At 41.8% G+C, this 16,722-nt stretch overlaps 1 protein-coding gene and 1 long non-coding RNA gene across 5 annotated transcripts in view; both read left to right on the top strand.

Annotated features, from left to right (window-relative positions):
- Nucleotides 1-16,722, top strand: part of LOC121006142 — a 978,004-nt gene that overhangs the window by 470,966 nt on the left and 490,316 nt on the right. The gene's annotated exons all lie outside the window — the stretch shown is intronic.
- The window catches only part of AATK (apoptosis associated tyrosine kinase), a 93,047-nt gene that overhangs the window by 37,708 nt on the left and 38,617 nt on the right, over nucleotides 1-16,722 (top strand). For 3 of the 4 annotated variants that reach the window (XM_040439073.1, XM_040439075.1, XM_040439077.1), the window contains exons 2-3: nucleotides 5,323-5,456; nucleotides 13,232-13,373. In XM_040439073.1, coding sequence (XP_040295007.1) covers nucleotides 5,323-5,456; nucleotides 13,232-13,373 — 276 coding nt within the window. Of the gene's footprint in view, nucleotides 1-5,322; nucleotides 5,457-10,069; nucleotides 10,198-13,231; nucleotides 13,374-16,722 lie in introns of those variants that run through there. The other variant, XM_040439074.1, reaches the window with a different exon arrangement.

The raw sequence follows: 16,722 nt of genomic DNA, 5'->3' as shown, positions 1-16,722 counted from the left end.
CCAGATGCTAGCGAAATGCTGTGAAATATGAAACGAAGGACACGCCATGTTTTTTTTTCTACTGGTATTTTTGATAATTAGGCTATTAAAACATAGCATGGTGAAGCTTTTGGCTTCTTTCCTGCCATTTTGACATTTCTTTCTCCATAGGGAAAAAAAAAATCGGATCACACAATTGTTAAAAAAAACACGCGGCTTAAATAACAGCAGAAAAACATCGGTATGGAAAAACCGTAAGCGAACTTGAGAGCAAATTTGTGTGTGAATGAGCCCTATATGGATTTTTTTTTTTTCAAACCCTGCCACCCAGCCAGCTGTAAATTTGCACACCCCGTCCTGATTTCCCGGGTTCCTCTCCCTCGCTCCCATTTATCAATGCATCCTTTCTTTCCTTCAGCGGCTAAATAATCACGCCACTTGTTCCCGGTGCTGAAATGGTAATGGCCCAGCTGCAGACAGCGACGTCTTCACCCCATGTCCCCTTCTATTATCCAATACGCCAGCACTTCCAGGGAGAAAGGTGGCCTCGCCGTTCAGTGACTGCCCGACATGCTCGTGTCAACGACATGCTCGTGTTCACACTGTGCAGAATTTCAGTACGAAATTCGCATGGCAAACCCGCATCGAAATTACAACCCCCTGCAAGTCCATGGAGCTTTGCGTACATGCCACCGGTCCATTTAGGTCTGCAGTCTGTGGCAGATTTTTTCCATTGAAGTCAAAGGAGTTCTCAAATCTGCCTCTAAATCCGCAAAACATAGCGATTTACTTGAGGATTTACATTTGGATTTTCATGCGCATTTTACCCGCAGGAAAATCTGTAACGTTTGAACTTAGCCTTTAAGATTGTATTATGTAATTTCTACCTGAAAAACTGGGACAAGCTCCGTTGCAGGCCACAAGAGCATTGCTTCTACGGAAAATATGGTGGTACATGACATGCCTACTGGGTCTAAGTCACCCTTGAAATTTCATGGGGTGAAAGAGGCGCATACAGCCTGGTCATGTCACTAAATTTATAACCCTGTCTTTGTGTTCAATATCTCTGTCTTCCCACAACGGAAGGGGCCCCCATTTCTGACCTATGGGCCCAACAATTACTTCTTATTCCACAGCAGTGACTCCTCTTTGTTTTGGCAGGGGGCTGCCATCAGAGGACAAGATCTGGTTGTCAAAGCTGACAGCACCTTAAAAGGGGTTTACAGGATTGTCTTTCAGAAACAGCGCCACTCTTGTCCAGAGGCTGTGTGTGGTATTGCAGCTCAGTCATATTGCAATACCAAACATAACCACTGGGCAAGAGTGGCGCTGTAAATGTAGTTCAATGAGTGATTGGTTTTTTAGACCCAATATTGTTTATTCCATAGGAGACTTAAAGGGGTTGTTCGCATTCCACCCATGTGGCCAAATTGGTCTTCCTAGAATACATCTCAAACTCTGGAACCAGCAGAACCACCAAATGTTTTTAGTTAATTTTTCATAGACCTTTAGATAAAGTTGCAGACCGTTTTGCAGAAGCTGCAGAGTATTGCATCTCTTGACTGTTGCAATGCAGTCGCCAATGAAGTCACCCTGTGACCCAAAAAACGGCTTGATGGCATAAGATGAGTGATGATGATTTGGAGACTTCCAAGCATCCAGCATTTCTAGGTTTGTTTACCATGTATGAGGACATGGCTTAGAGAGATCAATAGAGGTCAATGAGCTCCAGCTTTTCTTCTGTGGTGTTCTGAAGAGGAAAAGTGCCTCTGTCTGTGTAGTCAGACAGTCTATCGATTAGGATGGTCCAGGCTCTGCCTATTAAAGATAATACAGTGTTATATATAGAGAGAGAGATACATGAAGAAGCTTTGGCAACCACTCTTCATATTGTGGGTTCCCCAGAGACAATCTGGAGAAGAATTTAACCACTGTAATACTGCTCCCATGTGCAAGAATATATTTACTATAATACTGCTCCTATGTACAATAATATAACTACTATAATACTGTCTCCTATGTACAAGAATATAACTACTATAATACTGCCTCCTATGTACAAGAATATAACTACTATAATACTGCTCCTATGTACAAGAATATAACTACTATAATACTGTCTCCCGTGTACAAGAATATAACTACTATAATACTGCTCCTATGTACAAGAATATAACTACTATAATACTGCTCCTATGTACAAGAATATAACTACTATAATACTGCTCCTATGTACAAAAATATAACTACTATAATACTGCCCGTATGTACAAGAATATAACTACTATAATACTGCTCCTATGTACAAGAATATAACTACTATAATACTGTCTCCCGTGTACAAGAATATAACTACTATAATACTGCTCCTATGTACAAGAATATAACTACTATAATACTGCCTTCTATGTACAAGAATATAACTACTATAATACTGCTCCTATGTACAAAAATATAACTACTATAATACTGCCCGTATGTACAAGAATATAACTACTATAATACTGCTCCTATGTACAAAAATATAACTACTATAATACTGCCTCCTATGTACAAGAATATAACTACTATAATACTGTCTCCTATGTACAAGAATATAACTGCTATAATACTGCTCCTATGTACAAGAATATAACTACTATAATACTGCTCCTATATACAAGAATATAACTACTATAATACTGTCTCCTATGTACAAGAATATAACTACTATAATACTGCTCCTATGTACAAGAATATAACTACTATAATACTGCCTCCTATGTACAAGAATATAACTACTATATTACTGTCTCCCGTGTACAAGAATATAACTACTATAATACTGTCTCCTATGTACAAGAATATAACTGCTATAATACTGCTCCTATGTACAAGAATATAACTACTATAATACTGCCTCCTATGTACAAGAATATAACTACTATAATACTGTATCCTATGTACAAGAATATAACTACTATAATACTGCCTCCTATGTACAAGAATATAACTACTATAATACTGTCTCCTATGTACAAGAATATAACTACTATAATACTGCTCCTATGTACAAGAATATAACTACTATAATACTGCCCCTATGTACAAGAATATAACTACTATAATACTGCCTCCTATGTACAAGAATATAACTACTATAATACTACTCCTATGTACAAGAATATAACTACTATAATACTGCTCCTATGTACAAGAATATAACTACTATAATACTGCCTCCTATGTACAAGAATATAACTACTATAATACTGTATCCTATGTACACGAATATAACTGCTATAATACTGTCTCCTATGTACAAGAATATAACTGCTATAATACTGTCTCCTATGTACAAGAATATAACTGCTATAATACTGTATCCTATGTACACGAATATAACTGCTATAATACTGTCTCCTATGTACAAGAATATAACTGCTATAATACTGTTTCCTATGTACAAGAATATAACTACTATAATACTGCCCCATGTGCAAGAATATAACTACTATATTACTGATCCTTTGTGCAAGAATATAACTACTATAATACTGCCCCATTTACAACAATATAATTACTATATTACTTCTCCCATGTGCAAGAATATAACTACTATAATACTGATCCTATGTACAAGAATATAACTACTATAATACTGCTCCTATGTACAAGAATATAACTACTATAATACTGCTCCTGTGTACAGGAATATAACTACTATAATACTGCTCCTATGTACAAGAATATAACTACTATAATACTGCTCCTGTGTACAAGAATATAACTACTATAATACTGCTCCTATGTACAAGAATATAACTACTATAATACTGCTCCTATGTACAAGAATATAACTACTATAATACTGCCCCTATGTACAAGAATATAACTACTATAATACTGCTCCTATGTACAAGAATATAACTACTATAATACTGCTCCTATGTACAAGAATATAACTACTATAATACTGCTCCTATGTACAGTAATATAACTACTATAATACTGCCTCCTATGTACACGAATATAACTACTATAATACTGCTCCTGTGTACAAGAATATAACTACTATAATACTGTCTCCTATGTACAAGAATATAACTGCTATAATACTGTCTCCTATGTACAAGAATATAACTGCTATAATACTGCCTCCTATGTACAAGAACATAACTACTATAATACTGCCTCCTATGTACAAGACTATAACTACTATAATACTGCTCCTAAGTACAAGAATATAACTACTATAATACTGTTTCCTATGTACAAGAATATAACTACTATAATACTGCCTCTCCTATGTACAAGAATATAACTTCTATAATACTGCCTCCTATGTACAAGAATATAACTACTATAATACTGCTCCTATGTACAAGAATATAACTACTATAATACTGCTCCTATGTACAAGAATATAACTACTATAATACTGCTCCTATGTACAAGAATATAACTACTATAATACTGCTCCTATGTACAAGAATATAACTACTATAATACTGCCCCATAAAAAAACACTCCAAAATTTTTGAGGGATGACTCTCTTGTGCGGTCACAGTAGCATTCTAGTACATGATTGGTACTAATACAGCACTTACCGTATAATCGCCATACACCTGGTAACAGCATTATTTCAGATCTGCATTAATCATTACTAGATTTGCTAACAGTTAATATAGACGGGTGCAGATTTTCATGTGTCAGTAAATGTCGATCAGATGGTGTTTGTTGGCAGGACACTGCTTTATCACATGAAAGGGCTTGGTCCTGACTTCATCGGTGGCTCAGCTTTGACAAACAAGGGCTGATTGTGCGGCACTAAGTTCTGATTGCTGTGAAATGCTCTTAGCTGCAGGCTAATGGCTAGACTCTCCTGTAATATATCGCCCTCTGGTGGCAGAAAAACATATTGCCTTCAGAAAGACCTATAAATGTCTAGTCAGCTTTTCTTAAACCCCACTCCCCCCTAGGGCAGCCCCCAACTTTTGCAGAATCCTGAAGGACCAAAATACCTATTAGTAGGGATGTATATGCACATTTTATGTGACAACGAATACACAGTAGTCACCCAGCTTTCTTGAGGACCTGAATGGCAGATTTTTCCATATCTAGACAGATATGACAGTTGGTCCGTAGGGTTAGTCATCCAGCTTTCCCATGAACTGATATGACTAGAAGGGTTGCAGAATTATTATTTTTTTTGCACCAACAGCGCCACTGCTGCCTATGGGTTATATTTGGTATTGCATCTCAGCCACATTCACTTGCAGCAAGCAGAGTTATGAGATTTGTTTGTGCTTTTTGTCTATGACATGTCTGTTTAACCATGCCTGCATTTCCCCTCCCCACCAGATGGAGCGCCACTAAGTGAGCTGTCCTGGCCATCCTCGCTTGCGGTGGTGGCGGTTTCTTTCTCTGGACTCATCACTTTCATATTCCTCATGCTGGCCTGTCTGTGCTGCAAGAAGGGGGACATCGGATTTAAGGTAGGGGCCTTCAAGGTAGGAGCAGTGGCTGGGGACCAGCGTGTGTCCCTTTTAAGTACGTGTTCAGTGTGTCTTCATCTGTAGCAGCTTTTTTGTGGAGGTGTTGATGTAGCAGAGCTGAAATTGTTCTTTAAAGGGAAACCCTGGAAACCAGTGTTATCATTCATGAGGGAGTCCCTTATACTGTGCAAGTCGTGGATGATGGGTAGCGCCTAATTTTTCTTGCAGCCTGCATTGTAAATAGTGGAGGTTGCCAGGGCGAGATATGTATATGTACACATGTAAGTGGCTGTGGCAACTACAACACCCAGCAGACTCGGCTGCAGGTTGGACGTGACTGGTCTAGTCCAGGGATTGGCAAACTGCAGCTCTCCAGCTGTTGTAAAACTACAAATCCCATCATGCCCTGCTGTATGCTGATAGCTGTAGGCAGTCTGAGCATGCTGGGAGTTGTAGTTTTACACCTGGAGAGCCGCAGTTTGCCCATCCCTGGTCTAGTCTATAAAAATGTTACTGTCCCTTTAAGAAGATGATGTTGGCTTACCTGCATGTAAAACCATGGAGTACTCATCGAGATGAGCCGTGCTAATAAATACATTTTGCTCTCCTAGACTGACAAAAGCAGCTCTGCTACATCTCGGCACCTTGTTTTTGATGTTGTAACCCCCACCATCCCATTTAATGTAATGGTGAAGCAGCAGTCAGGCAAATAGGTTCCCTGCCGTGCCTACTGGGGGGCATTGTGCCCACTGTCTGTATCCATGGGTGTGCAGTGGGGCCCTGGGGCTTAGGGGGCCTACTCAGATGCCGGAACATTGTCTCCTGGGGGGTGGGGGTAGGTTGATAGCATTGAGCCATATACTTCTTCTATGGGGAAGGTTCTACTTTGACACTACCACCCCTTGATTTCTGCTCAAGACACTGTTGTCCATTGGTTGTGACTGGTATTGCAGTTCAAATAAATAGGACTGAGCTGCAATACCAGTTAGAGACTATGGATAATGGTGGCGCTGTTTCTAGGGAAATAACAGTAACCCCGGGCACCTTTGGGGGAATTTTTTTTAATTTTCCATTCTACTTATCTTAGGCTAAAAATCATTTTTCCATTTGGTCTTTATTAAAAATTTCCAGCTGTTTGTCTTCTACAGCCTTCAGTTTCACGGCATCTGCAGACTGTTCCTTCTGCTTCCGAGTAAATCCGTCCCAGAGATGTTCTGACGGCTCGATCAGCAGCCCTTACCCCTGGTTCCTGACAGCTCATAAACTCTCCCGTATTCTTATCAGTTATGAGCTATAAGGATTACAGATCGAGCCGTCAGAGCAGCTTCGGACCCATTCACTCGGAAGCAGAAGGAACAGTCTGCAGATGCTGTGAAACTGAAGGCTGCAGAGGGCAAACTGTTGGAAATTTTTAATAAAGACCAATGGGAAAAATGATTTTTAGCCAAAGATAAGTAGGATGCAATAATAAAAAAAATACTACTAAAGGTGCCCATAGCCACATTCCTTCCTTTTGTTATGGGCCCTATGAACTCTAGTCCCCCTGCTCCCTGGGATGGGTCATGTCTGTGCACATTAGTTTATATGGATCACCTATACATTCTATAGTCTGCTATATGATGTCATTCTCTCATCTTTTTTTTTTTTTTCGCTACGGATGTTTTAATTAGCAGATCGACAACTTGGTGAGTAATATACAAGGAAGACTAGTATACATAGCAGATCTTGTGTTAAAGGCTGTGGACACCTTTGGAGCCAATTTTAATTATTATTGCATTGTACTCATTTTGAGCTAAAAATTATTTTTTCAATTGGTCTTTGTTAACAATGTGCAGCCCCTTTCTCTGTACAGGGGCGAGATTCTCTATTAGCAGGCTCTGTGTTTGTACTGTTTACCTGTCAGGCTCATGTGAAGCTTATCTCTGATCTCCTGACAACTCATAAACACTCATTATAGCTCAATTCTTATCTTTCTTATCTTTATGAGCTGTTAGTAATTTAGAGGCAAGGGTTATCAGATGACAAAGTGAAAGTGCAAGTAAGATGCTCACTGCTCGGCTAAAACGTAACCCTTTATGACGAAAACTGCTGAAAATTTTTAATAAAGACCAATTGAAAAAATGATTTTTAGCCTGAAATGAGTAAAATGCAACAACAAAAAAAATGAAGGTGTTTGTAGCTTTTAAAGAACACACAGCGATTGTATCATAGAGCTTCGTGCAAAAAAAAAAAATGTGCAAAAGATCTGTGCCTGAGGTCACAGGGCCAAAGTCTTCAGCATCTCTGCTTTTTTTTCGTGGCACGCAGAAAATGTTTAAGTCATGCCTCTAACCCCAACCACTCCCCGTCCATGCAGGTCCCCTCCCACTCAGTCTAGGGTCCCTGCATCTATAATAAATCCACCAGAGCCTGTGTGTCAGTGCACACAGCCTGGATCCTGTTGGGTGTCTCCCTGCTCCCCGGTTGCCTCCACCCACAAAGGACACGTCAGGACGGCACATGGGCACCACTGCTCTAACGTGTGTTAGATCTACATCTAAGCTTTCAGCATGCGCAATTGAGACGAGCCCCCGAGGAGATGGTGCAGAGGATGGGAGTGGTAGTGGCCCTGATGAGATGTTGTGTCATGGTGTCCTACCTCAGGCCATTGCTGCCTGGGGTTCGGTTCACTGAAAAAGGTGATTAGGAAAGGAACCAGGCAGAGATTGTAGAAGAAAGAATGTCTTCCTTTACCGAAAGCAAAAACAGCAGCACAGTTTGTACAAAGTGCAGTTTCTCTCATCGCAACTAATGGAGGCTGGCAACATGGCAGCAGATGGTGCTCAGAAATCTGCTAGCTGACGCTGTCCCTCTTTGGTTTCCCTTCCCTACAGCTTTACTTTGTCACCTGTGGTGTCCACTGTATGATGCAGACTTCTAGCTATGCCTGTCCTGAACTGCGGTGATGGTGTCTTGACGTGTTTCCCCACACCTTGCAGTGGAGTCTTGATAACCTGATTGCTTGATCACTCTGCTGAGTCAAATACACCATAGCTTACAACTCTTCCATGGCCTAGCACCCTGCAGTCTCTGTGGGTTAATGATGGTCCATCCGGCCTGGAGGAGCGGAAGATGGATAGCAGTGATCCATGTATAGAGTATAATAGAATTGTTTTGTGGTCATGTCCTGTGGTAGTGTTCTATGTATAGAGTATAATAAAGATGTATTATGCTTATGTTGGGGGTTGTAGTGTTCTATGTATAGAGTAGGATAAAGATGTATTATGCTTATGTTGGGGGTTGTAGTGTTCTATGTATAGAATTTTATAGAATTGTATTATGTCATATCCAGTGGTCTGTCATGTTGGGGATTGTAGTCTTCTATGCATAGAGTTTAATAGAATTGTGTTATGGTCATGTTGGGGGTTGTAGTGTTCTAAGTATAGAGTATAATAGAAATGTATTATGGTCACAACCAGTGATCAAGCCATGTTGGGGGTTGTAGTGTTCTATGTATAGAGTATAATAAAGATGTATTATGCTTATGTTGGGGGTTGTAGTGTTCTATGTATAGAGTATGATAAAGATGTATTATGCTTATGTTGGGGGTTGTAGTGTTCTATGTATAGAATTTTATAGAATTGTATTATGTCATATCCAGTGGTCTGTCATGTTGGGGATTGTAGTCTTCTATGCATAGAGTTTAATAGAATTGTGTTATGGTCATGTTGGGGGTTGTAGTGTTCTAAGTATAGAGTATAATAGAAATGTATTATGGTCACAACCAGTGATCAAGCCATGTTGGGGGTTGTAGTGTTCTATGTATAGAGTATAATAAAGATGTATTATGCTTATGTTGGGGGTTGTAGTGTTCTATGTATAGAGTATGATAAAGATGTATTATGCTTATGTTGGGGGTTGTAGTGTTCTATGTATAGAATTTTATAGAATTGTATTATGTCATATCCAGTGGTCTGTCATGTTGGGGATTGTAGTCTTCTATGCATAGAGTTTAATAGAATTGTGTTATGGTCATGTTGGGGGTTGTAGTGTTCTAAGTATAGAGTATAATAGAAATGTATTATGGTCACAACCAGTGATCAAGCCATGTTGGGGGTTGTAGTGTTCTATGTATGGCATATAATAAAATTGTATTATGGTCAGGTCTGATTGCGAATGTTGTTGGGAGTTGTAGTGCTCTATGTATAGTGTATAATAGAATTGGATTATGGGGATGTCTAGTGGCCGGTCATGTTGGGGGTTGTAGTGTTCTATGTATAGAGTATAACTGAATTGTGTTATGGTTCTTCTGTGTATCATTTCTGCTTCCCTCCAACATGGACCATCATGTAGGGCATTAACTCCTCACCTGCCAAATGAGATGGTGTAACAGGCCCGTACATTGAGCCCACAGATAATGGTGGCATTGTGAGGGCACGTGCTGGGGGGAGGTACCCTGACAAACATAGTGGGCAGTGAGCGGCATTTCACTGCTATATAAGAAAAAGTGATGAGGAGCTCGCCTCCCCCATTTCCAGCACAGTCCCTGGATTTTGATTTGAAGCTCAGCTGAGCGTTGTTAATGTGCCAGGCGGTGACAGGGAACCCTGGCAGGGCTGTGCCAGATGAATCGCTGGGTGTGTAATGGCAGCACCAATCACCCTTGGGTCCCCGTCACCCTATTACTGACATGCTGACTCTTTCCTATTTAATAGCCGGGACAGCTTTCAGGATTAAAGGCTTTTCTTGGAGACATGAAGAGGTAGGCGTGAGAGCATGTGTGCCCATGGCTGCCTGTCACTATGTGTGTCTGTGTGTGCGGCTCGCTGGCACTGCCCTGGAAGGTTTGTGCCCGTTCTCATCAGCCATGTGCCCGGGCATTACTGACATTACTGACTCTGTACTGTGCCCGGGCATTACTGACATTACTGACTCTGTACTGTGCCCGGGCATTACTGACATTACTGACTCTGTACTGTGCCCGGGCATTACTGACATTACTGACTCTGTATTGTGCCCGGGCATTACTGACATTACTGACTCTGTATTGTGCCCGGGCATTACTGACATTACTGACTCTGTACTGTGCCCGGGCATTACTGACATTACTGACTCTGTACTGTGCCCGGGCATTACTGACATTACTGACTCTGTATTGTGCCCGGGCATTACTGACATTACTGACTCTGTATTGCAGAAACATCTCCCCGTAATCTACCGACTGTTCTTCCTTCCAGACCTATCGGGTGATAGACGAATCCATCTATCTATTATCTGATATCGATCATCTTTTTTATCTTATATCTATTCTGTATATCTCACCTGTCTGTCTTCCTATCTATTTTGACAAAGGCCCCATTGACCAAGGCTGAATAAAGAGAAGCTTCATTCTTTTGGTGTATTGCTAGCCCACCAACTTGGAGCTGTGCTGCTTTACTCTGAAATTATCTTTTTCTCTATCTATCTATCTATCTATCTATCTATCTATCTATCTATCTATCTATCTATCTATTATCTATCTATAATCTATATATCTATCTATCTATCTATCTATAATCTATATATCTATCTATCTATAATCTATCTATCTATCTATTATCTATCTATCTATTATCTATCTATCTATCTATCTATCTATCTATCTATCTATCTATTATCTATCTATTATCTATCTATCTATCTATCTATCTATAATCTATCTATCTATCTATTATCTATCTATCTATCTATCTATCTATCTATTATCTATCTATCTATCTATCTATCTATCTATCTATTATCTATCTATCTATCTATTATCTATCTATCTATCTATCTATCTATCTATCTATTATCTATCTATCTATTATCTATCTATTATCTATCTATCATCTATCTATCTATCTATCTATCTATCTATCTATCTATCTATCTATCTATCTATCTATTATCTATTATCTATCTATCTATCTATTATCTATCTATTATCTATCTATCTATCTATCTATTATCTATCTATCTATTATCTATCTATTATCTATCTATCATCTATCTATCTCCTATCTATCTACCTATCTATCTATTATCTATCTATCTATCTATCTATCTATTATCTATCTATTATCTATCTATCTATTATCTATTATCTATCTATCTATCTATTATCTATCTATCTATCTATCTATCTATCTATTATCTATCTATCTATCTATCTATCTATCATCTATCTATATATCTATCTATCTATCTATCTATCTATCTATTATCTATCTATCTATCTATCTATTATCTATCTATCTATCTCATATCTATCACTTATCCTCGTCTCTATTCTCTATTTCTCTGTTCTTTTGCATTTCCCCCGCATGAGATTACGTAAGTGGTAACGATGCAGGCATTCAGCGCTCGCGAGGTTAAAAAGCAGAGAAAGGTCTGCATTATATAATAGACTCCATTGCCCCTGCCGTCCAGATGTTAATCTCCTGTGCCCGAGGTGCTGGGGGCACTGAAAACAGAAGGATATTTGGCTTTTACTGGAGCTTGTTGTGCTTGCTGTATATTTCCAGCCTCGTAGTATTGGGGGTTGCAGTCGCCCGCTGTGGGGTCGGTGCTAGTAAAAGCGGGTGAGATGCATACAGGCTAATAGATGCTTATATGGTAGTGAAGCGGTGGATGCCCATGTCATATCCCATGTATATGTCTGGGCACGGTCAGAAACTACTGAGTTATGTCCGAAATTCCCATGTGGGGAAATGGCCAGGGGTGTCATGATGCCCAGGGGCAGGCGCGGAGCTTCTTTCTTCTATAAACAAGCAGCAGCTGGCATCTCCTGTACCCAGAACGCGGGTAATTCCTGCGCCAGCTGTAATGCCACAGAAAGTCATGCGTAATTAATCATATCTGCATGGCTCCAGAACGTTGCTCCAGTTCCTTATCCGAGGCAGAGCTGACCCTGATTTAACCCCATTTATCCCAAGCGACTGCCACATGCTCCCGTTATAGCAAGGAACGCTCCTCGTTGTCAATGAAGCACCACCATTGTAGGACTTACTGTCACTCAGGGGGTTAGGTACCACAAAATCTGAGGCCCTGCTTGGTCAGGATCGAATATGCCTAGTTATACAGTGACACATTCATTTCTTCCAGATCTTGATCTACTTAGGTAGATTATCCATTCAGGCATCTAGCAAATACATTATATTGTAGCAGCTCCACCTAGTGGCCGAATTGGCATGAAAAAAGAAAAACGGTGCTTAAGCAAAGTAAATGTAAAAAATGGTACTTTCAGGTAGAAATTGAAGCTTAGGAACCACAATCTTTGAAGGTATCTAAAAAGGCTTTTTGTATTACAAAGATCAGAAAAACGTAGACTTTTTTAATAGATAAAACGGTCGTCGGCTCATTCCACCTACAGGGTGCCGCCAGACCACTGACATCTACCGCTGTAAGTCAGACAGGTTAAATTGTAACTGATCCAGTGGTGTTCATGGCGAGAAGTGGTGCCTGGCGGCTGCTTATTTCCATCTAAGTAGCCTGCGTCTATCTACATGAATGTGAAAATCTCTTGGATAGGAATTTGTCTTCACTGCCATCAGTGTGTAAAAGGAAAAAATTTAGGCGGTCTTCCACTTTAATTCCACATTCCAGTCATATGGTACTCTGCGGTATATGGTATTTTAGCATGGTACATGGAGAGCTTCACACGCCTGTTAATACTCTCTTCCTTCAAATTGGTCGGGGAAGAGGTTAATGTTTAGGGTGGTGACCATCACGATGTCCCACCTCTTGTCTAATAAAATTACCCTTGTCCTCCCCAGGAGCTTGATAATGTGGAGGGAGAAGACTACACCACAGAATTCTCTATCCAGAGCTCTCCGGCCGCACAGAATGGACCAGAAGTTTACGTCCTTCCTCTTACAGAAGTATCGGTGCCGATGTCGAAGCAGCCGGCAAGATCAGGTACTGCTATGGGGTCTACATCCACCCCACATTGGTCATCTTTGGGCTACAGGGATAATACGTGGAACTGGATAGTCTCCAGCACTGATTAGATGATTTATAGAAGTTAAGATAGAGATTGTGTGATATGTTTTATTCCTCAAGGTATTAGAGCTGAAGGGTGGAAATGATGAGCAGTTTTTGGTCCTTCTCCATTGCCACTGCTGTAGTGATGATGTAGGACAGTATACCTGTCTGATCTAGCTAGAGTTTAGCCCTCGATAAGTGATGTTTGTGGTCGGCTTATCCCTCCCTTTCTATGCTGATACAATATACTGATAGAATATGGTACAATATTACATGTCTATCTACAGATTTACCCTAAGTTCTTCAGAAATTAACAGCACCTCACCTGTCCACAGGTTGTGAGTGTTATGGCAGCTTCACTGTTTCTGGAAGAAAGTGACCATGTTTTTTTTATTTTATTTTTTTAAATAAGACCATCACTCTAAGCCACCTTTAAGATATCCATACACCTTCAATATGACCTCTATCTCTCATGACTCCCCCATACACACGCATGCTTGGTTCGGCCAAGCGTCTATGTGTTTTCAATGAAGAAAGAGGAGAAAGCCGGACACTTCTGGCGCAGGCTTATCTCCTGGGAGTGTAAAAGAATTGAGTTTTAAAATTCAAAGCGCCCTAGCATTCTCTCCCCCGACTTCCTTCAGGTGATAGTCAGGACCCCAAGCATGCATGTTAGGTTGTTGACGTATCCCACCAAAAATGTCCTAATCTGTATAGGGGCATTTAGGGTTGCTCAAGTCTATCATGTGCAGGAGTGATCGAGTGTAGGAATGATTGAGTGCAGGAGTGAGTGAGTGCAGCAGTGATTGATTGCAGCAGTGACTGAGTGCAGGAGTGACTAAGTTCAGGAGTGATTGCGTGCGGGAGTGATTGCGTGCGGGAGTGATTGAGTGCGGGAGTGGTTGAGTGCGGGAGTGACTGAGTGCGGGAGTGACTGAGTGCGGGAGTGGTTGAGTGCGGGAGTGATTGAGTGCGGGAGTGGTTGAGTGCGGGAGTGGTTGAGTGCGGGAGTGGTTGAGTGCGGGAGTGACTGAGTGCGGGAGTGACTGAGTGCGGGAGTGATTGAGTGCGGGAGTGATTGAGTGCGGGAGTGATTGAGTGCGGGAGTGGTTGAGTGCGGGAGTGATTGAGTGCAGCAGTGACTGAGTGCGGGAGTGATTGAGTGCAGCAGTGACTGAGTGCGGGAGTGATTGAGTGCGGGAGTGGTTGAGTGCGGGAGTGATTGAGTGCAGCAGTGACTGAGTGCGGGAGTGATTGAGTGCCGGAGTGACTGAGTGCGGGAGTGATTGAGTGCGGGAGTGATTGAGTGCGGGAGTGATTGAGTGCCGGAGTGATTGAGTGCGGGAGTGATTGAGTGCAGCAGTGACTGAGTGCGGGAGTGATTGAGTGCGGGAGTGACTGAGTGCGGGAGTGACTGAGTGCGGGAGGGACTGAGTGCGGGAGTGACTGAGTGCGGGAGTGATTGAGTGCGGGAGTGACTGAGTGCGGGAGTGATTGAGTGCAGCAGTGACTGAGTGCGGGAGTGATTGAGTGCGGGAGTGGTTGAGTGCGGGAGTGATTGAGTGCAGCAGTGACTGAGTGCGGGAGTGATTGAGTGCCGGAGTGACTGAGTGCGGGAGTGATTGAGTGCGGGAGTGATTGAGTGCGGGAGTGATTGAGTGCGGGAGTGACTGAGTGCGGGAGTGATTGAGTGCGGGAGTGACTGAGTGCGGGAGTGACTGAGTGCGGGAGTGATTGAGTGCGGGAGTGACTGAGTGCGGGAGTGACTGAGTGCGGGAGTGACTGAGTGCGGGAGTGACTGAGTGCGGGAGTGACTGAGTGAGGGAGTGACTGAGTGCGGGAGTGACTGAGTGCGGGAGTGACTGAGTGCGGGAGTGATCAGTTGCATCAGGTGTCTGTGTGGATTATTAGCCACATAGAGCTAATTAGAATGTGATCTATTGTTGATGAGGGCCTAGATCTGAGAAGTTGGATAGGTACCTGCTAGATCATGTCCATCAGAGATAAGCGGCACAAGAGAGGTCTTTGTCCAAGATGCACGATTATATCAATTAGGAGAGTCGGAGATGATAGCTGTCAGCTGAAATCTCTCTAGTGTCTGTAGTCAGTGTAGGATATATAGGGGGTCATCGTGGACCACATTACTATTCTTCTAACCCCCAGTATTGGTACAATGTGCAGCCTTCATTATGACGCTCTGAATCCACTGTCCTTCTGCCCCTGTAGATGAGGCCCCCGGGAAACCGCACCTATAACGGATTGTCAGACCTCGTGTAGTTATACACGCCCCTGGCCCCCCGTCACTGGGGTACACAGGTCTCATGAAGCTGGGTGACAACCCCTAATAAACCTGTTAAGGCGACACAACGGTTTTTGGCTGTTTTTCATGCATTCCCCCCAAAAAAATAGCCTCTATAAAGTCTTCGATTCATTTCAATGGGAGGCAGAAGCTTTTTTTCTCCACACTCAAAAAAACAGTGTGGAAAAAAACCACTGTGTGCTTTATTGTGGAGCAGAATCCGCGCTGATTTTCCCAAATGAATGGGAAGCTGAAAAACTGCACCTAAAACCACGCCAAAAACTGCACCTAAAACCACGCCAAAAACTGCACCTAAAACCACGCCAAAAACTGCACCTAAAACCACGCCAAAAACTGCACCTAAAACCTCGCCAAAAACTGCACCTAAAACCACGCCAAAAACTGCACCTGGCGCGACCAGGCGATCACCTAATGTGCATTGGGGCCTACCGCAGATTTTCAGGGCAATAAGGATCAGGCTGTTGGATCTCTACATGCCCAATCTTTTGTCCTCGGGAAGACGGGCTGCCGTCAGAGGTGCCTGGAAGTAACTTACTTCCCTTTCAGAACACATGCAGGCTCGAACGACCCATGGTAAGTCAGAGAGATATTGGCCATGGGGTATCTCATGTCTATGGCCAGACTAAGGGCTCATGCACACCAACGTATTTTCTTTCCATGTCAGTTCCGTTTTTTTTTTGTGAAACATATACGGAACTATTCATTTCAATGGGTCCGCAAAAAAATGGAAGTTACTCCATGTGCATTCCGTTTCCGTATTTCCGTTCCGCAAAAAAATAGAACATCTCCTATTATTGTCTGCATTACGGACAAGGATAGGACTGTTCTATTAGGGGCCAGCTGTTCCGTTCCGCAAAATACGGAATGCACACGGACGTCATCCGTATTTTTCGCTGATCTGTTTTTTGTGGTCCGCAAAATACATACAGTCGTGTGCATGAGCCCTAAGACTAAGGCCTGTCT

Source organism: Bufo bufo, chromosome 6, assembly GCF_905171765.1.
Source record: "Bufo bufo chromosome 6, aBufBuf1.1, whole genome shotgun sequence".
NCBI classification, from domain to species: Eukaryota; Metazoa; Chordata; class Amphibia; order Anura; family Bufonidae; genus Bufo; species Bufo bufo.
This window is presented reverse-complemented; position numbering and strand designations above follow the sequence as displayed.